We start from the raw sequence: 21,645 nt of genomic DNA on the forward strand, positions 1-21,645 counted from the left end.
CCGATCCTTTGACAATTGTCGTCATTTCTAAGAAAACCAGACATACAATAAAGGTGGATTCAAATGATTAAGAAGAGTCATATCTAAAAAAAATAATGATTAATACGCATAAAAGTTACATGAAATGCCAGGAAAAAGTATTGCATTATTTCCCCTTATAAATTTCTGCCGGTGCGGGCTTGACGGGGACACCGGGAAAAATACGAAAATGTGAAAGTACAAGTAGATCGGTGTCTTCCGTCGAGCCGGAAATATTCAACGTACCGGGTACTAATGCAAAATAATAATAATAATAATAATAATGATTAATACGCATAAAAGTTACATGAAATGCCAGGAAAAAGTATTGCGTTATTTCCCCTTGACAATCAACCTTTTAGAATGTATCCTTTGTACGTCACCTGTTTGAAAATAACTGGTTTTTGTGCATTTATTCTCATAATTTGCACCCGTCACATTTTATTATTTAAAACTTGTCTATTTTTTATGAAACGTACTATTAATAATGTGGGCTTTTCTATCACTGCATGGACCCGTGCACATCTACCTGTAATGTGCTTAAGGTTTGCGTGTTCAAATGTATTCAGTTAGTAATATCAGCTCATTAAAAAAACACACACACAGGTGCACCAGAACCAGGTATGTTGCATACTTCCGGCTCGACGGAAGACACCGATCTACTATACTAGCACTTTCACGTTTTCGTGTTTTTCCGGGTGTTCCCGCCAAGCCCGCACCGGAAGAAAACAAGCATTCATGATCAGCAATGACTCACCTGCCTATAAAGACCTAGGTAATGACCTAAAGAGGTTAGGGGAAGTGACGTTGTATTGCGGGGGTTAGGGGGCGTGGTGGTGTTGTATTGAGCAACGGTCTATAGGCAACTTAATCACACAGTGGTCCGTCTTCGAGCTTTCTTATTTCATTTAACTTACATCTTTCACACTTGTCATCGTCAGGTGAGCAATATATTCTATTCATTCTCTACCTATTATATACGGTCAGTGTCAATGGTAATTGACCAAAAGCAGCGAGATGGACTGTGCATACCGTAATATCCTTTGTTCACAACTACACTGGGTATTTGTCCGAGCGAACATGTAACACGTATTATATTACCAAGCAAGACGCCAAAAGGCAAAATGTAACCATTCGTTTCGAGGTATGATATGAGAGCGAGAGAAAAATATTAAATTCGGACCTCCCTGGGGTTTGTCGTGATTACTGGCTGCGGAGGACATAGGCCTACATTTTTTGTACCCTCCACCAGAGACGCTTAAAGAATATCTTAAAACTTCCAATCGCGATAGACTGAAATTTGATGGAACTCATCACCGCCAATACTTAATAGCGAGGATGAAAGGATTAGAATTAACGCGAAAGGGCATTTTCCACACAAGGCCTAATTGATAGTGAGGTGCATGAGCGCCCTGGATTCTGTTCAAACATATTTTCAAAGTAGAAGCGGGTCGGATCAATTTAAGTTGCCCAAATAATGGAACAAAAAAGGAAAAATAAATAAATAAATAAATAAATAAATAAATAAAATAATCAAAATATGAGAACTGCTTGTCTCGGAGAACCAACTGACATTCACACGTCCCAAAACACTACGCACTTTACTTATTTAAAATCCTCAGAGCGATAAGATTGCGTCATAAGAGCAAGTGTCATGAAAACGTACATTTATCATGTCAACTCTTTAAGCCACATTTTCGAAATACGTGCGCAAAAAAATGTTGCCACCCCCTTAAATGGGTCGTGCAAGGTTTGATATCTGCCTTGGTGTTTATTGATATGTAAATGAGGCCCACTCACTCACCTGCGCCACAGGTTATTATAGTATATATAGCCGTGTGACTGGATAGCACTGAACACCTTTAGCCGTACACAGACACAGGAGTGTGATTGTTTACCACGCTGGACATATAAAACTGAGTACTTGTGGCACGACGGGAAGAAATTCCGACCGGACACTGTTAGTCGGATATACATTTGAGACCTCACCTTTTGGGGAGAACGGGACCAACGAAACGAGGAGAAGCTTTGTACCGTGTAGCATTGTGATAGACCTCCACTGAGATTTAAACAGTCGAGCAGTTTAGAAAGGTATGTTTGAATGTCAAGCCAACGACTCGTACGAGTGCATTACGATGGCCAGCGTCAATATATACGATTACTGTCAGTGTCGACCCTTCTCTCACCTATTAATTGTCTATATGTATTCCTACGTGAAAGCCTGCCGCTGCCCACCTTTCCTCAGTTTTCGGCCTTACATGTACCTTGCACGGAAGGCCGAAACCCGCGAGTAAATACACCCCTGTTATTTATTACATAACCTATATTTTATTGTATTGGAATTACATATTTGGTAAACGGATATTTTCGGGGCAAAAGAAAATGAAAAAAATTAACAGGTGTCCGTCTCACTGTTGAGGCCTGGGGCAGTGCGACTACACCTTGAAAATATATGGCAGATAACCAGCTAGTGAGCCTGCTAGTTCATGCAAAGTTGATATGTTATACAGTTTACCCGTATGTCACAGCTAGGTGTCAAATATAGGCCTAAAGGCACGGGCTCCGTGTTCATTGTCACGGTGAATACGTATATATGTACTGAGTGAAACAGAATGTATGTTTGTGTCCCGAAATTTTCGGGCGTGACCCTCACATCGGTGTCCTTTTTACGCGCTGGCCCGAGACGCTATAGTGGGCCAATTTGCCTGCTGGTGAGTGTCACGGCACGGACAATCCCTAAACCCAGTGTCCGTGTATTGGGGTGTAGATTCTATAGGTATTTCTATACAGATATGCAGTATGATAGTAAACTAGACCAAGGTGTATTTTGTCGTCGTATTCGTAACTGCTTAAGTCAACATTGTCAGGCCCGTAGCCAGGGGGGGTTCGGGGGGGTTCGAAAGAACCACCCTTTTTGCTGGGAAAAGGTCCACTCTGGGTAAAATTTGATCTAGATACATGAAGTTTTTATGGGAAAAGGTCCACTTTTTCAGAAAAAGAACCCCCCTTTTGAAATTGGTGGCTACAGGCCTGATTGTCTATGTTGTCTCTAACATACATCTGAAGACAAGGAGGCCTGGTATCTGTAGCTTTTATCTTTGTTTGTATTTACTCACCGGATTACAGTGCGTACAGACCCGTGTATGTTCAGAAAAATATACAACGTATGTACATTGCATCAAGCCAAGCATTCTCACCCTCTCTCTCTCTCTCTCTCTCTCTCTCTCTCTCTCACTGCGTGTGTACGTGAGTGTTTACATTTATGTGGTTGCGTATTTACTGTGCTTGTTACACTATTTTACTGCCTCAATCTAGGCTACGAATTTCCGAGGTGATAATGACACAGATACGGAACAGTAGTAATTCATGGAGAGACGTTTAATGGCATGATATGTGTTTGCATCCGTATCAGTTTCAGCAATATGCATGTACCCGCCTTATACTACATCGTACTGGTAGTTTTAAAACGATATAGAATATTGGCAATATTATTGTATATAGTGTCGTTCCATAGCTGTGGTGTCAGCAGTCATGTCTTTTTCAGTCCCCATTGCTGTTTAATGCATATGATACAGGTGCGTACAATGTACGTATAGTCAATATTTTTAAAAGCGAGAGTCTTTTTTTCTGAAACAGTTGACTTTTACCCCTCTTAGTCCTTGAGAACTAGCTCAAATTTTCATTCTGATTCGATGTTAGACTTTTCTGGTTAAAAGGGAAGTTTGTTAAACACTCCCCCTCACCCCTCACCCTCCGAATCAACTGCCGACGGACCTGTGAACGACCACCCTTTGGTCACCAGTATGCTTTCACCCCTGTTAGAAAATTCAGGTATGCATAAAAATGTTTAAGGAAAAGCCCTTCCCACTTCCGAATGCGCCAACTAAGTTGCATCCTTCTAGTAAGAAGCATTCCTTCGTCTAGTTACATATATCACGCCAGGCGATTTTTCCTGCACACAGTGATTAGTAGCGACAATATCTTCTTTGAAGGGTTCATATCTTGAAATGTCTCAAAGTACATGGGCAGGCAATGAGTACAGTGTCAGACCCGCACCCAGCAATTTCAAAGGGGGGGGGGTCTTTTTTTCTGAAAAAGTGAATCTTTAACCATGAAACATTCATGTACCAAGATAAAATTTAACCCAAAGGCATGGACAAAATTACGAAATTATGTCCAAGCCAGAGGGGACCTTTTCCCGGCAAAAAGGCAGTTCTTTCGAACCCCTTGAAACCCCCCTGGCTACAGGCCTGAGTGTATTTAGCATCAAACTAACGCAATAGCATGCCAGTTTTATTAAAAGTCAAGACTCGTACTGTTGAATGCAGTGGTCTTCTCATTCTTCGACACTCTTAACAAGGTGATGTGACGTAATGCCATTGGTCATCGCCATCTCTCGACCACAGGGATGGGAGGGTTAAACATGGCGTCTCTCCAAACTGTATGATCCTGTTTTACCTCGCCTAGATCACTGAGGTCAATTCCTGTGTCTCTGGCTAGATTATCTAAATGTATGTAGGTAATGTCACCAATATTGTTCGCTGAACTTAGATGGCACCAAGGAATTTTGCACCAAGCAGCAATAACGCGTTTTGAGAATATGTACATAACCATGCCACAAATACCAGTTCACCGTGTAATAACCGTTTTCCCCACACAATTCTATAGCTGTTGCCCTTAACAATTTACCCTAAGACCCGTGCATATAACGAGTCCCAGCATACATTTGACTTACTGCGGTTATATCTTAACTTTTATAATATATGAACAGGTAAGGCAACTTTGATATGGATACTTAAACATGCTACCTTTCCCCTCGTTGTATTTAAAACGATTTTGACTTAACCTAAAATACATTTTAAAACATCTTGAAAACGATGCCGTTTTCGTGAATGCTGCGCAGGTATGGTATTTAAAGAAAAATATAAGGTCTTGGATAAATATATGTGCCTCTATCAAAAGTGTATTCAAGGAGTGAAAGATGAAATAAATATTATTTTTTATGGGTGAAAAGTACATGTTAATTTTGTGAAAAGTACATGTTAATTTGATTTTTTTCTGCCAAAATTAAGTACATTTGCTTGTTGAACACGCATCTTTTTTGTAAGTATTTAGCATAAAAGTTAAATTTAAATGAGTGTTACAAATCTATTCTACCTGTCATTTAAGATCATTTAAACTGCACGTGTGGTTAGATATGTATCCATCAAAACCTCCTTAATATTTTAAGCGCAATGCATTACATCGATCTTGTATCTAAACAACAGGCTTAAAAAGGTAATTAACGAACTCAAGCAGCAAAGAAATTAAATTTAAAAAACGTACACGACAAAATAGAAATTATAAGAGAGAGCCTAAAAGGAATACTTTAGCACTGTGACTCGTGATACAAGATTTGAGAACATGTGAGAGTACGCGTGAGGTGGGGTTAAACTTTTAGGGATAAGAGAGAAACTTTGTGCGCCCTTGTCGTCTTTGAAAACAGTGCAAAAGAGACACCCAAAACCTGGTGAATTCTGACTTTGTGCCCGAGACTGTAATTTGACAGAACTTAAGAGAAAACAACCAGAGAAAGATCCGCTTATAAATTATTTCGGCTTTTTGTCGTTGTTCTTCTTTACCATTATTTCTACCATTATTTCTGGCCCACCCCAAATTCCACAAAATCTCGCTTATCTGACGACTCCATTACATCATGCTATAAGGTACAGAATGTAGACACGTACACTAAGTAAATATCATACTGAGGCAGACCACTGATTATTTGATCTGACAAAGAGTAAACATCCCAAACCCTATAACTGTTTACCTGAGATAGGGGAACGTGTATTTGTATATGACATGTTATATCAATCAGCCAAGTTTCAAGCCCGGCGCACACTGTCAATGTGAAGCTAAGCTATCGACCACCCAGAGTCAGTAGCTCGTCTCGTTGCTCGCTTGTGTGCTTAAAATACCGGCGATCACTTCAGAAGAAACCGAATTAAACGTGACCCTTAGGTAAGCAAACAGGGTGAAAGATTACCCAAATCCCGCAAATCTGTCAACTAATCTCCTGAATGTGTTTTTTTCTTTTTTTTTTTAAATTTATTTTTCAAAAATATTGAATGATAGCATATCAATTACGTGAACCAGTGTGTGGACTTCCAGATATGTAACGTTACGTGGCGAAATTGTCACACTTACTGTTCTCTGGAGAATAAAGAATGCTTGCTTTCTTGAGAGAAGATACTAAAAAAAATAAGATGCATGACTCTTTTTGTTTTATGCGGTTAAGGGAAGATGTAAAAACAAATTATGTGCCTTTTTAAAGAGTAAAACAAAAGATTGCATTATATATACGATGGTTTGTGGCTTACTTTAATGCTTTCTAGAAGCAAGAGACAGAAAAGTAAACGCGGAAATAATTAATTAAAATGGGAAATTGAGCCCGTCCTATTTCGTGACTCAGATAACTTTGACAAAAGTGGCTGCATAAGGACATATGCCCTCTTCTTCTGTATATACAGCCTTAATCAAGCTCATCTTTTCGACTCTTCACACCCATATGCCAAATTTGAACCAAGGGGATATGTTTACGATACATTTCCATGTTTGAACTATGTGGTATAATACAGCAATGCAGGCTGTATCGGTTCTCTTTGAAACATAATTTGGCTTTTGCTAAAAAGAATAATCCAAATGGAGGCTCCGTGTTCTTCTTGCAAATAACTAAACCTGACAGCTGATGTGACCTAGCTTGTGAAGGGAATAAAGCTTCCCGTTTACACGTTATGGCCTCCTAAAGTATACCAGTAAAAAATGTGTATCTCATGACTGTGAGATTTCGGGAAATAGTATATGTGGGACTCTAGAAAACGTGTTACAGTTTTTTACACAACATTGCCAATTTAACAAGTTTCGTGTGCCGTTTTTTGTACTGCTTTCTAAGACATTTCGCTGGCGCACAAAGTTTCAATCCAGATAGTCTGTTGTTACACATCTTGTTGACCGCGCACCGAATTGTGAACACGCAGAAACTTATCTGTAAGGCTGACAACATCTAGCAGGACCATAGATTAAGTAATGTGCACTTTTCTCCTGTTCGAGATTTGTGTCATTTATTAGCCAAAGAAGTGAATATGTGAATATCTAGTGAAAAAATCAATCTGTCATCCTGGTAGAAGGTATAAATTTGACAAACATTTTGAGCTGCAGATCCAGCCAGATATGATCCAAATAACACAATGTAAACGCTCCAATTCATTTCAGACTTCTGAATAACAGTTTTACTTGCATGTTCCTTCCCCATAAATAATATAAGAAGTCCAGTTAGATAACCAAATTGGTTTATAGGGCTATCTGTGCGTATACTAACGGCGACAGTGCATGACAATTCTGAATAAATCTATTTTTACATAGTACAGGCCTTCCCAACTACCAGACTCGGCACCTACGGGTCCAGTATAAACCGGTTTATCTGACCACACTACCCGTTTTCAAGGTGTGTGTCAGATCGCATAAAAGAGTATCAGCCACCACACCGATTTTACCTGGTGCGCGATGTGATGGCGATGATCCTAGTAATATATAGACCCCGAGTCAGCGAGGGTTATGTGGCATGCACGAGTGCGAAGCACGAGTGGATGTCACATAACCCTCGCTGACGAAGGATCTATCTTATTTAGACCACGGGTCCATTAGCGGGTTATAACGCATTCATGCAAGACGTGCGGTTATGCGAGTTACACCACGTCTGAATCTTTTGTTCTTCACTTCCACCGTGGTCTAAAGCGGGGTTGGAAAGTAGTGCATCTCATCTACATTCATGCGCTGCTGCAATTTTCCCTGTTTATGCTAAAAATCTGACAATACCGCAATTTTTAACATAAAATTTAGGTTCGAACATAGCCAATGATCTGTCGGGGGTTAAATATTTTCTGGACGAGATTCAGTGAGTCGTCTGTCGCCATGTTGTCACTCGGAACTACACCAATGTCTCCGCACTCGACAATAGTATGGAGCTTGCGGAATGAGCCGAGGATTGCCGATTTCCATGTTGTTGTATTCATACGACTCCTACTTGACGAAAACGAGGCGCGATACCCGGATGACAGGTAGGCTTACAAAATTTGTGATGGGGTATGATACTCTTTTATGCGATCTGACACACACCTTGAAAATGGGTAGTGTGGTCAGATAAACCGGTTTATACTGGACCCGTAGGTGCTGAGTCTGGTAGTTGGGAAGGCCTGTAGTAGCTGAAGAAACGGACAACCGTCCTCTCGTGCATCGTTAAAGTAAGAAAAATGTACTGTAAAATTAACTTCTGTGACAATGCAGAAAACTGTAGAACCGTATACTTGTTTTGTCAAAAGTTTGATAAATTGACTGAAGCTAGTGTTTACCGGCCAATGTTCAGTCTGCTTAGAGCCGGACTTCATCAGGAAATTAAATAGTTGTGACAACCTATCCACCCTATAAACTGATGTAAAATTCACTACTAAGTTTCAGTTTATTTCCCAAGTAATTGACAATATATCTTTTCAACGTTGTAAACTGGACCACGAATACTGAAAACAATTCAACTGATCGACTTGACGTTAGCATGACAAACAGTGCAGTATTTTCCTAATATCACGGTCTTATCTTGACTAGTGATAACCACGTTTCTCTCTCTTCCTCTCTTTCTCTCTCTCTCTCTCTCAAGTGTTATGGAATCATACAACCTATGCCATGACAGTGCATACTAAAATTACTCCGTTATAATCTCACAGCAATCTTGAATGCATGACACGTCGATCGAGTAACACCACCCTGGTTTGTTAAAAAGTTAAGAATATTAAAATTAAAAAAAAAAAAACGACAACAGATTATTTGAGCGTGGGATTTTATTATACCACAAAAATATTTATCCAGTTGCTGAACCTGAACACGATATATGCCTAGTATGTATATAAATTGATAATCAAACCAGATATGGAACAAAGTATCAAACTTATTATTCCAGTCACGGTAATATCAAAATGCAGGGTTCTTTCGTATGATGATTGAAAGCACGCATTTCTTTTAATGTCTTCACTGTATATTTTCATCTAAGGGAATGTGTATAAGTCTATTTGACCTTATTCTCATACTATGTCTCAAATAACTCTTGTTAGTAGTTCGATTTTACTGTCTGTGTGTTTTTAACGAAAACGAGAGGCAAGACTTCATAAAATGAATAATAATATTTTTGATGTTTTAATGGGAATGACAACAACTTGACTTACAGCTATACTCCAGGGGGATAGAACTAGGCCGTAAGCCGAGCCTATGTATCCTATTCGGGCCAAATCTAATTTTTTCCACGAAGAAAAAAATCATTGTTCGACCTGTTACTGCACTTGGATTCGATGCTATGTGCCATTTCTAATCACACAACTTAGTTTGAAACGAATTATAATACATCCAGACAGCTACGCTACCCTCTACCAGGGTGACTGATAGATTTTTACAGAAATTCACAGATATGTCTCTAGCTAGATATATGGTAATTTCAGGCTGAAGTCACCCTGCTGCGAAATCTCAAGGCTGATTACATGCCTGGTAATTGCATAACTGCTCAGGCACTGCCACTTAGGGCCCCTTTACACTGGACGGCGTCCTTTCTGCGTCCCTTCTGCGTTCAAAAATGTGGTCAGGATGCTCAACGGTCGCCAAAGCAATTAAATCGTGTCTCAGTGTAAAGGCGTCTGCGTCCCTTGTGCGTCCTTTGAACGACCGTATCTTGATTTTACCTGTAAAACTGCGAGCAACCTGCCTGCCTCCACTGTACGTCCCCTGTGCAACCCAAGGCGTCCATTGCGATGTTTGAGAGACCATTGAGCATTCTTGCTGCGTTCTCTGTACCTTCATCGGCGATCATTCTGCATCCTGCTTGACCGATGAACGTCTTTTGGGCGTCCTTCTCTAAATTCTAACTCATCTTTTCATCAGTTCTAACCAGGTCATCCAATAAAGAACATTTCCAGCACACAAAACAAATAAATGGGAATAAACGTTTTAAACTATAGTGATGCAAGGTCTGCATGGACTGATAATCAGCCAGATGCTCATTGTTATCCTTATGAGAAGGATGGACAGCGACCGAAAACGAGAAAGTATGACTGACACAACATAGAATGTTTAATCCGTTTTCAAATGAAGCATTCTGCAAAAAGTTCTGACAATTAATCTTGTAAAAAAGGCAAAATATTCGTTTAATAATAACTTCAAAAAAATGGATCGTTTCATGAATTTTAGGGGAAAAAAACAATCGGAGGCTGATATGAGACCACTGTTACCCTTAGAATTCCTGTCTGGTGAAAAATACCTCAGCACGGCCCCGTTTGAGAGTGAAAAAAAAATAACGTTCTACGTGTCGAACACTGGACGATCTTTGAGTTTTCATTCTGCAACCAAAGCGATGCTTGTGCCTCCTTTCTACGACCGCGGCGATGCTTGTGCGTCCTCTCTGCGACCGCGGCGATGCTTGTGCGTTCTCTCTCCGACTACTTCGATGCCTGTGCGTCCTTTCTGCGTCCATTGAGCGACCATCCTACATCGCGTTCTCTCTGCGATTGTTTTGAACATGCTCAAAACTTCGCGGCGTCCATGGCGTCCTCGGCGATGCTTGAACGTTCTTTGTGCGACCTTGGCGATCACTGTGCGTTCTTTGAGCGTCCGACGGCGTCCTGGCCAGTTTCATGGTCGCACAAAGGACGCAGAAAGGACGCCGTCCAGTGTAAAGGGGGTTTTAGCAGGTCCAGTCTAAGTCTGCGTGACAGCAATCAAGACAGTTAATTGCTCCGACTCTAATCACTTGCTCTCCTGTGACAGATAAAAAGCCTTAGACTGGTTGCGAAACGAGCAGTTATCACATCGTTGTGAAGCTCAGCTCATGCAGAGCAAGTACAAAGCCTTTGGCGCGCGCGCAGAGATAATTCTTTCCACATGGGATTTCTCAACAGGCTGACTTCAGCCCAAAATGACCATCTATCTCGCTAGAGACATATCTGTGAATATCTGTAAAAATCTATCAGTCACCCTGGTAGAGGGTACCGCTACGCTATGTATTTTTAATACAAAGATTTTGTCCTTTATTTGGGCTGGGTTAGGAAAGATGAATAGTTTTGCGTGGGATTTAGGCACAAAATGACTTTGGACCATTTTCAAATACAAAAGGTACACCTTTAATCTGATGTCTCGAATCAAGATCACTGTTTTTAAATCTAGGAATGAGTGGAGATAGACATCCGCTTATATACAACAAAGGCGGACAAGATGACGGCTTGTACGGTGCCACATCCGAGGTAACATTTGGGTGTAAAGATGAGATTTTAAGAGTTCATTCTCTGGTCACAGACATGTAGCTAGCCATTTCTTACATGGAGGGTTTATCCTTTCGCCAAACTTTCGTGACTTCATACAGTGCTTAAATCAAATTTTTGACTCAGAACGGAAACATTCTTACCAAAAGGCCGTTTGTTTGGTATCCACTGAACCATCATACATACAGGCTTCTGTTAGGCTGCAGTCGCAATCAAGTTAATCCGCGGACTAACTAGTCCGTGGATCAAATATGGCACGCGCTTGACAATGGATTCCCACCTCCCACACCCTTCCCTATCAGGGATAGGACAATTAAGTTTCAACACTTCATTGTGGGTCGCGCCATATTTGATCTGCAGACTTATTGGTGGTGGTGGTGGTGACGGCGGTGGTGGTGGCGCTGCCTTTGTTCAAAACCCATTGAATAACTTCATCGTTAAAATGGATTGTATTCATTATTATGAATGAACGTTGATCGGATGTGGGGGCGAATCCAAGAAAAATTAATAGCGTCTATGGAAGACAATTACCAATCGTGTTTCTTGCATGTGTTTTTGTTTAAGTGATGCTGATCGTTTAGTTGGCATGCTAGCGCATGTTACTTTTTTTTTTTTTTTTTTTTTTTTTTAATATACCTTTTTTATCCTTTGACCCGAATATCACTTTTCCGAATTAATGCATGTCGTTTTGGATGCATTATGGAATCATTTTAATTTCATGCTGTCTGTAATTCAACCTACCAGTTATCAATAACATTATACCGATGATGGAAACGGAGTAGTTTGAACCGATTGCAGATATGAAATCCGTGAAATGAAACCTGTAATTGATGTATCTTCTTTATTACATTCAACATGTAACAGTGCGTCAGTAGCTCGGGAAACTTGAAAGATTTATGTAATGTAAACAAGGTCTCACAAATACTTTCGTTTCAGAGAGATACTCTGGACACAATGTCTACGGAGAGTGTGGAATTAAAAGGCGTTAAACACAGTGAGGACTATGAAAACCCCGCTTTCGCTCACTCACAGGAAAGTATTGCCAAGTCAGATGTGGAAGCCGGGAATGGTCACACGATCAAAAATCACGCGTATGAAGATGTGGTGAGTAGATTAGGTGTTTTTGTTTCTTAAAAGAGCACATTGTTCATCCTACTTTTTTAATGAGAAATTTGGTCGTGCATTGATGATTTTCCGCTTTATTTCCAAAGCTAACTCCACAGTATTCGCTCACGTTGTATCCAAACTCGTTTTTCTACTATTAATAAAACCTATAGCTAAACTAAGGGGACACCATATAAAACATCCGAAAAAAAATACATTTTTATCAGACACCTGAAAAAGTTGGACCAAATGGCGTCGATGCTGGAATGGTATCAACCCCTGTAGCGGGAGACGGAGACACGCCCCAGACAGACGGGGACAACGAATTCGAGGACCTGGAGGAGGAACCGCCCAACGGGTTTTACCGCGGAATAGCGGCCATACAGGAGTCCTTTCAAGCTGCTTACAGACAGAGTGGTCACATATTTTGGTAAGTTTGACATTTCATATGCAATAACCGAATGGCATGGACTTCCTGCAAGTGTGACACGACAGTTATTTCTAGGAGTTTAAGGACAGTGCGTGCAATACATGTTGTTAGTTTTTGTAGGCTTTTAAAGATATGAAATGGTTTTGAACAAATCTGTTAAAAGACAAACATAATGAAGTTATTCAGAACACAACTTTACGTGTTTTTATAAATGCGTGACATATTTTGATATTTAAAAATATAATTTTATGTGTGTTTTGTGTACATGTATGTGCGTGCTTGCATATGTGCATGCACTCGTGCCTGCATGCCTTCGAGTATAAAAAAGAGAAAATAATTACACCGTGCAACTCTATTTTAGGTGGGTGGTCTATGCCCTACTCCTGCTAGGCTACCTCGTCTACTTCAGCTACGCCATGTACTACCGTTTCGGTGACGAGGGGTCGATACGTCTTCTTGTTATCACCATAATAACTGTAGTGCTGGTGGCGCTAACCATCGTCATGTCTGTCCTCGGTAATAACGTGGACCAAGTGGGGGAGGCGCTGGCTAAATTCGGAGAAACCAGAGCGTGGAATGTGATTAAGATGTGAGTATTTACAGACAATACTTGGGTTTAAAAATTCTGACAGTTCATTTATTTTTACTTTTTGTAGGTCATTCGTTTAGCTTTGAAATTCAGGTCGATAGCCATGTACTTGTTGTATGTTTAAATTTATAAGGTTGACTTAGTTTAATATGAGTGGTCAGTCATTATAAACGGCGGCTATCTTCCTTTATGTCCTATTTGAATTCAACATCAGGTTTGCTAAAAAAAATAAAGTGTTTTTAAGAGGTGTATGTAAGAAGCTGAAGATGGTGAAAAATAACCAGTTTGGGATTTTTTAAAACACATTGAGTGTACCTTTAACCAGGTAAAATTACGTTTATAAACACACAAAACTTAACATTCAATAAATTTCCTCCTACCTGATTACCACATCTACTTTTCTCCACAGTGTGTTGTGTGTGCTGTTGCTGGTGGCACTGGTTGTTTACATAGTGGTGGAGGTCGCCATACCGAACCCATACAACCTGGTCTCCATCACTGGGATGTTAGTCTACATTATCCTTCTCTTCGTCTTCTCATCCAACCCTGCAAGGGTAGGTTTTAGGACAATTAAAGAAAACACTCAGAGGAGTTTCAGCTTTTCAAAGAAGAAAACAACTTCTGGTAGTTTTAAAATACCGTTTGATAAACGTAGTCTTGTTTGTCAACATTTTAATACGTTTGGAATTCCTTGTTTCTTTTTACTGTGGAAGTTTTTAAAGATTTTAAACATTGTGCACGGCGCACGGGTCATTATAGATGTATAGAAATTAAAGAAATAAATTATTATTATTATTATTATTATTATTCACAGGTGAAGTGGCAGCCAGTAATCTGGGGTATGGCACTACAGTTTATCTTCGCTCTCCTTATCCTAAGAACATCCTGGGGTTACCAGGCCTTCAAATGGCTAGGGGACAGAGTGACAGAGTTTCTGGCTCATTCAGACGCTGGTGCAGGATTTGTGTTTGGTTTTGACACCTACGAGCACCATTTCTTTGCATTCAAGGTGAGACTACAACGCTTTTTACATTTTAAGTATCCCTAAATCACTTTGATCATTGATATCAATCCGTTTTTTAGTATTCATTAATAAGCAAAATATCGATTTTGTGTGTACATTCGGTGGAGCAGGAAGAAATGCTTTAGTCTCAAAGGGAAAGTCTGGCATGCAATACCTTCTAGAATAACTTGAGAAGACATTTACTCATCTTCACTATTTGAACTCTATCCAATATTTACACAGAAATTTTTTTATTTCCCTGCAGGTTCTCCCTGTGGTGGTGTTCTTCAGTACAGCCATATCAGTGTTATATTATCTCGGAGTGATGCAGGTGGTGATCAGGAAGGTTGCCTGGGTGATGCAGGTTTCTATGGGAACAACCGCGGCTGAATCTCTGAATGCTGCAGGGAATATTTTCATTGGCCAGGTATGTATTTTCAATGACACCACAGTTTCTACAGTATAAGGGTTTTACTTGCATAATGAATTAATTTAGAGTCATATAAACAATATGTGCATATGAATAGCATGTAATGGCCTAAAATGTAACAGGTGACTTTCATAATCGATACGTTTTATCCAACCGGGCCTGTCTAGATCTGATACAAGAAACAATGGTTCTGCCCTAAAATAAGATTTAATTGAAAACATTCTGGTGTGTATTAATTGGTTTTCAATTTTTTGTCTTGGTGAGGAGGCTTGGAATACTAGTAAATTCGGGATCTTAATGTAATATTATACCAGTATAAATCAGCTGCCCTGTCTCTGGTAACATTTCCCCCTGAATGAATCACGTGGTGTTCGCTTTCAGACCGAGGCCCCCCTCATGATCCGTCCACTGCTACCAAATATGACCAAGTCCGAGATGCACGCTGTGATGACAGGCGGGTTTGCCACAATAGCTGGGAGTGTACTGGCGGCTTATATATTATTTGGTGTGAGTATGGCAATGTGCTAGAACAAACGTTCGGTATTGTGTGAAATATGATTTTTAGTGAATGTAAACGACACGGAATTCTCAGTTTGTGGTATACAGTTAATGAATGTTCACATCATATAAGACTATAAGACTGCATATACTGTTAAACAAACAAAAACAAAAATTAACATTAATATGATGGTCATAATGCTATATTCAGATATATTGATACCTGTATATTGTTGTAAGCTCCAAGCATTGAATAAACGCCAAGAAAACAAGACATACAAGCAAATATAACTGTTACAATAATAATATTACACAAATAAATAAATAATTTAATAAATAACATAACATAAGTAATATATCGATGTAGGTACCAGCCAATCACTTGCTGTCTGCCTCAGTGATGTCGGCACCAGCGGCCCTCGCCATGGCCAAATTATTTTATCCAGAAACTAAAAAATCCAAGACAACTGCTGCGGCCGTCAGTGCTATGGAAAGACCGTGAGTATAGTCAACGTTACACATTTTAATTTTTTTCTATTGAGTCAAAATAATAATAAAAAAAACGTAGCCAGGTATCAAAATGGAAGTTTCTTTCCCAAGTAAAATATATAGGAATCGCTAATTGAAGCCCTAAAACAAACGATTTTGAGGAGATCACCAGCACAGACTTCTCTTCATCATCATTTAAAACCATGGTGTTTATTTCAGACCAGAGAGAAACATCATCGAGGCTGCTTCATCCGGGGCTTCATCGTCCATCAAACTGGTCGCCAACATCGCCGCCAACCTGATCGCGTTCCTTGCTCTCCTGGAGTTCGTGAACGCCACACTGAAGTGGTGTGGACATCGCGTTGGGCTTGAGCCTCCACTGTATCCAGAATTAACATTCCAGGTATTATTTCGAAAAAGGGTTTTCATTATCTCTAGTTGGGACGATATCATTGGCTTAGCAACTAAATACATGACATCCTTGACTTAGAGACTAAATAATGAACAAGGGTCTTGCTTAGAGTTTCACCATCACCATTCACACAATCAAAAGCCATGGTAGATCTAAAGATTTGGAATGGCTTGCATTATTTAGTCTGTAAGTCAAGAGTGATTTTGTTTCAACTGCACCTCGTATTGTGACGGTATCCCGTCTGTTTGATCATATAGTTTAAGCTTTGGCTGTTTAAGATGCATATGTGTAAGCTAGGACGTAAAAGGGTGGGTTTTTATTGTTTTTCAGAATGGCATTTGTTTTATAACTGTTTTGCACATTGCAAGTTTAATGTACTGTGTTGAAATGTGCAAAAACTATATAGATAAATTAAGAAATGTGACAATGAAGTTTCTGTTACTCACGAGAAAACAAAAAATGAAGGCCATTGCAGTTTCACCAAATTTGATATTTAGCTAAGCTATGTTTGCAGAAGGGTAATTAAACAACTTAGAAAAGGATGTCTCCAATTTTCCTTCGCTAGCTAATGAAACTATTTTCTCCTCCGCCGATTCTTCTATCTTACAAAAAACAAAAAATGTTATTTTTATTTCAGTTGATTTGTTCTTACCTTTGGTGGCCATTTGCATTTGTCATGGGAACCGATGCACAAGATTGCCGCAAGGTGGCAGAATTGATTGGAGTCAAGACGTTCCTCAACGAATTCGTCGCCTATGATTATCTTGGCAAACTTATCAAGAATAAAGAAATATTCCAGAACTATACATCGCACAATTATACAGAGCCCCCAGAGTACATATTCGACGACATCTTTCTCCCGGCCACTAACCAGACGTTAGTTGGTGGCTTCCTTACAGTACGTAAATGATATGTATTTCTTCATTTGTTTGAAGGGCATTTTTATTCCTGTTTAAGATAAGAGAGTCATAATGATTTTAATCATACACGTTTTCATCGAAATCGCGTAAATCTTACGTTAAAAGCGTCTCTGTTATTACTGAATTCAAAAGTATTAACATGAATAATTCTGTTATTTTCAAAGTGTGGAACAAGCTAACACATCTGAATTACTATTGTGCGGCATTTCAAATAAGGTATTTACTAGAAGTAAATTCAAAGGAGCGATATTGCACCTTTTGAAGATATGCCAAATTGCCTGGGCAAAGCTTTATTCCAATTTGAAACTAGAGAAGATATTCCATTTTACGTGTAACTATAACGAGACTCCGTTCATTATTGTTATCACGACGCCATTTTGCATTCATTTTTAGCCTCGTTCTGAAGTGATAGCAACTTACGCCCTCTGTGGATTTGCCAACCTGGGTTCCATTGGCATACAGCTTGGAGGTCTGGGTGCCATGGCTCCCAGCAGAAAGAGTGACATGGCGAAGATCGTGGTGCGCGCCATGATCGCAGGCAATGTGGCATGCTTCCTGACGGCCTGCATAGCAGGTTGGTCGCTCGTTTGAATAACCGTGCGCTGGGTCACGTGACAGGCTTGAAAATATTACCCTCCTCTATCCCACCTCTTTCGATTTTTTTTCCTTTTAATGGTGGAAATTTTCCATTTGGTTCTGAAAAACCTTAAAACATTGAAAAGAATTGAGGCACTATTTTGCCTATCAAAACGATACTCTTCACCATCTGTCTACTGTTGACAGTGGTATTTTTTATTTTCTGGCTGATAGAATTGCCTACAAAATTCATGTATAGCAAAAATTATATCTGCACTTATCTATCTATTGTAACACGTACAGCAGGGGTGTAATATCCAAGTGACATTGCAATATCCAGCGCACGTATTCTAAAACGAATATTTTTTTCTTCTTTAAAAAGCGTCGGTCTGAGGTAATTGCGACGTACGCATTGTGTGGTTTCTCCAACCTCGCCTCCATTGGGGTTCAGTTAGGAGGTCTTGGAGCGATGGCTCCGACGAGGAAAACTGACATGTCTAAGGTTGTCATACGGGCCATGATCGCAGGAAATGTGGCCTGCTTTTTAACTGCTTGTATAGCAGGTATGACTGGTGGTGAAATAGGCTATCGCTTTCACTTAATTGGCTTGCCAAAGAGAACATCCTATTGAATAGCAAAGTTTCAATCGTCATTTTGAAATTTTGAAAGCTTAAACCGAGACAAAGCCGTTTGTAGTAGTCCATAAATGAATTCACTGTTAGATTGAAATATAGCCTACCTTTAAAATTGCTTGTTAGTAAAATAATCTCAGTTTTTTTATTTTAAAGATTTTTTACACCTGATTTATTTTGGTCAAAGTAGACTAAAATATTTAGGTTGAATGTTATTACCAAATCTGGATCTGTCTGTTGGAAAAATCTTTTGGCCCCGCGCTTAAGATATTTAACCTGGTGCTACATTATAGAAGTACTTACCGCCTTGGTCTATTAAACCATCAACGTTTGAACGTTTTCATTTCTCATGGGCTGTTATTTAAGTTCGGCTTATATACGTTCATCAAGTTTATGGGGAGCTCAAATAGTTGTGCCATTTTTACACCCATAAGATTACGTTTAATAAATGGAATCAACTAAAATAATTACTTATATTGTCTCATAGTTTCAATGATAATGAATCATACACTTACTTGTCAAGTGCTTTATTACGAAATACACTTAAGTCATTAAGTTGATAGATCTATGGTTTTTGTCTACTTTGGATATATGGTTTTAAAACCAGTTATGTAATTTCTGATTACTGTCCGATACTCAAAATAATACTTATTGTAATTGATTTTTTGTAGGTTTATTATATACGGAGGATACGATAGTTTAAAGCCACAAAAAGAACAAGACATTCAGCCAAAAAGAGTGCCCGGTTGGCTTGTCCGACCGACCTCAACCAGAAGATGCAATGGCTTTCATGTTTGTCTATGTATGTTTGTATGTAAAACCCCTTTTCTACGGACAAAAAGGATTTTAATGGTCGGTATGTCTGAGCTACGAACTGCAATGTATAGTACATTTATAAAACTAAGGTCCACATTATTGGGGCGTCAGAAATCACCAAATTGTGACTCCATTTTGTTTTAGACTAACCCAATAACAGATATCATGCACCTATGAATGGATTATTTCTGCATGATCATATGATTGAAACGAAGTAACTTTGAAAACACAATCAGGACCATAGAAAACCATCAGCATAAGAAATTGTCTTTCAACGTTAATTTTCATATATCGCGTTTCGTAGAATTGCATATCAAATTTAACCAAATTACTTAGATATAAAACCGCATGATGGGATGTCGACTTTACATTATGACATTGAGCACATGACACATTACTTATTTGAATCGTACAGGTGAAAAATAATCATTTTTCATTTCATTTTGTTTCTTTCATTGTCATTGTTTATACGGGATCATTTATTATGCAATTCCTGCTATCCTAAGTGTCCTTTTGCATTGCTTACGTAAATGAATTGTTCATTATCATTTTACTGTATATATTATTAAACAATTTTTCTTAAATGCATTTTAAATATATATACCTTTTTTGGAATTCGTAAAGATAATATTCATCTCCATCTTTAGCAAGTGAAGGATGTGTGATTTGCACACGGTATGTAGAAAATCTATATATATATATTGTTTACAGTAAAAAACAGTAAACATTTTACATGTCGATCATTCATGGATTTATGCATCCCTGTCTTTTCATATTTTAATCCCTGTGATATCTATGGTTGATTTGGTTTCATAGAATTAAATATTGTACAGAAAATGTGTTTATAAGCAAACGATGTAGTTATAACGTTGTAGAGGATATGCAGTGGCCGAGCCGAAATGTAAGCCCCGAGACATAAATGGAAAAACTCGGGCAATTTTTTATTCCTACGACCAATGAAGAGAGATGGAGAAGCGGCTTTTGCCTTTTTGTTCAAAAAGAAAAAAAAAGCGTGGAGCAGGGGCCTGGGATTATAGCCACATTACATCCAAATAGATTAGGGTTGTAACACAGCCCCTTGTTGATTAGATACCAGTCCAAGAATATATGTAAAAAAAATCATTCCCTGATATATTTTTTTAACCACAGAGACTTATGTATATTGTTTTTAGATAATTATTTTCTACTTGATTGTATGTATACTGTATAAGAATATTAAACTTTGACCAGGTTTTATATAATGTGAGAGTAGCACATCGACAGTTAAAATGTTTATAGTAGAAAGAAGATTATTGTTACATTCGTTTCATTTAAGTCAATTTTATGATATTTATGTACCCGATAGTTTCTAATAAATTTTGTTTATCCGTTTTTAATATTTTTACTGTATCACGGGGTGGCAGATTATAAAAGGAAAATCGGAGATATGACTGTCTATTTATCAAAAGACATATCTGTGAATATCTGGTGAAACGCCAATCTGTTGTCCTGGTACAGGGTAGGTAGTATTGTGCTGGCAGTGTTGAAAAACTCCTCTCTTCAATAGCTCGTTCACGCTGGAAGGCGAACGTGGATTGACACCCTTTGTGGTCACGGGAATGATGCTGAATGTCTTGTATATTTTACCTGTGATCTCCACATAAGTCACCGCTTTTGATATAAATGGCTTGCTGCAGTAGCCTTTTAGATATTCTAATTAATTTACCACAACTGTTAAAAGATGTATTGCAGTCACAAAAAGGTCCAAAACTAACACACATTTTCTTTTATATATCCAACGTTCATATACATGTGTTTTTGACAAAGCCTTCGGATGCGCTGTGATCGTGTAGTCCTTGAGGACGAAGTTTGGGGCCACGTACCATTAAGTTAGGGTCAGTCAGGCCTAACGGGCAGATTTAGAGATAAGGGGTGAATACAGGTATGACCTCTTCAATGTAGAAAATATAAGGAAACGAACTATGGATCCTAAGTTTGCAGCCGATCGTTTTTATCACAATAAAACCGTATGAAAATCTTACTGTACTTACTGATTGCCCAGTTATATTTTCGTCCCCACAGTAAAAGTTAACATTAAGGGTCTGAACTGTATGGAATTTAAAAAAAAACTTTTTTATTTACTACTTGATCTTTGAATAATTCAAACACTTTGTGCCTATTCTTATTTGGTCGGTGACCCCCAATTTTTTTAAAATTTAAATGTACTTGGATGCCTCTTTACACAAAGACATTTTTTAAAAATTCAAACGTTAGAAAATCATAAAAAATGCCATTTCCCCATTGATTTGAATGGGGACTAGTGCGTCACGCAAGGTGTTATGCACTTCAACTTGGCGTAGTTCCTTACTTAGTCGGTGACCCCCAATTTTATTTGTAAAATTTAAATGTACTGGGATAT

At 38.8% G+C, this 21,645-nt stretch overlaps 1 protein-coding gene across 3 annotated transcripts; it reads left to right on the top strand.

The window, feature by feature from the left end:
• The first annotated feature begins 1,827 nt into the window (after positions 1-1,827).
• On the top strand, positions 1,828-20,623 carry LOC106160259 (solute carrier family 28 member 3). Of its 3 annotated transcripts, none has more exons than XM_087013093.1 (14): positions 1,828-2,109; positions 11,254-11,330; positions 12,285-12,452; positions 12,680-12,882; positions 13,244-13,471; positions 13,881-14,025; positions 14,286-14,480; positions 14,740-14,901; positions 15,286-15,411; positions 15,770-15,900; positions 16,111-16,294; positions 16,941-17,201; positions 18,182-18,362; positions 19,103-20,623. In XM_087013093.1, exons 2-14 carry the CDS (start codon positions 11,256-11,258, stop codon positions 19,132-19,134), a joined length of 2,091 nt encoding a protein of 696 aa, XP_086869219.1. In that variant the 5' UTR covers positions 1,828-2,109; positions 11,254-11,255; the 3' UTR covers positions 19,135-20,623. The 3 variants fall into 3 exon arrangements, with proteins under 3 accessions (XP_086869219.1, XP_013392255.2, XP_013392256.2); XM_013536801.2 differs by lacking the exon at positions 18,182-18,362 and adding an exon at positions 17,617-17,797 and having other exon boundaries at positions 1,830-2,109; XM_013536802.2 differs by lacking the exons at positions 11,254-11,330; positions 18,182-18,362 and adding an exon at positions 17,617-17,797 and having other exon boundaries at positions 1,831-2,109.
• Positions 20,624-21,645: the final 1,022 nt, after the last annotated feature.

The sequence above is a fragment of the Lingula anatina genome, chromosome 5, assembly GCF_051362555.1.
Source record: "Lingula anatina isolate TDL-2025a chromosome 5, LinAna3.0, whole genome shotgun sequence".
NCBI classification, from domain to species: Eukaryota; Metazoa; Brachiopoda; class Lingulata; order Lingulida; family Lingulidae; genus Lingula; species Lingula anatina.

Excerpts from the sequence above, each read along its gene's own strand:
- LOC106160259 (XM_087013093.1), top strand. The coding sequence starts at position 11,256 with ATGAGTGGAGATAGACATCCGCTTATATACAACAAAGGCGGACAAGAT. Across the intron at positions 12,883-13,243 it reads CAGAGTGGTCACATATTTTG|GTGGGTGGTCTATGCCCTAC; the intron begins GTAAGTTTGACA and ends ACTCTATTTTAG. Across the intron at positions 14,481-14,739 it reads ACCATTTCTTTGCATTCAAG|GTTCTCCCTGTGGTGGTGTT; the intron begins GTGAGACTACAA and ends ATTTCCCTGCAG.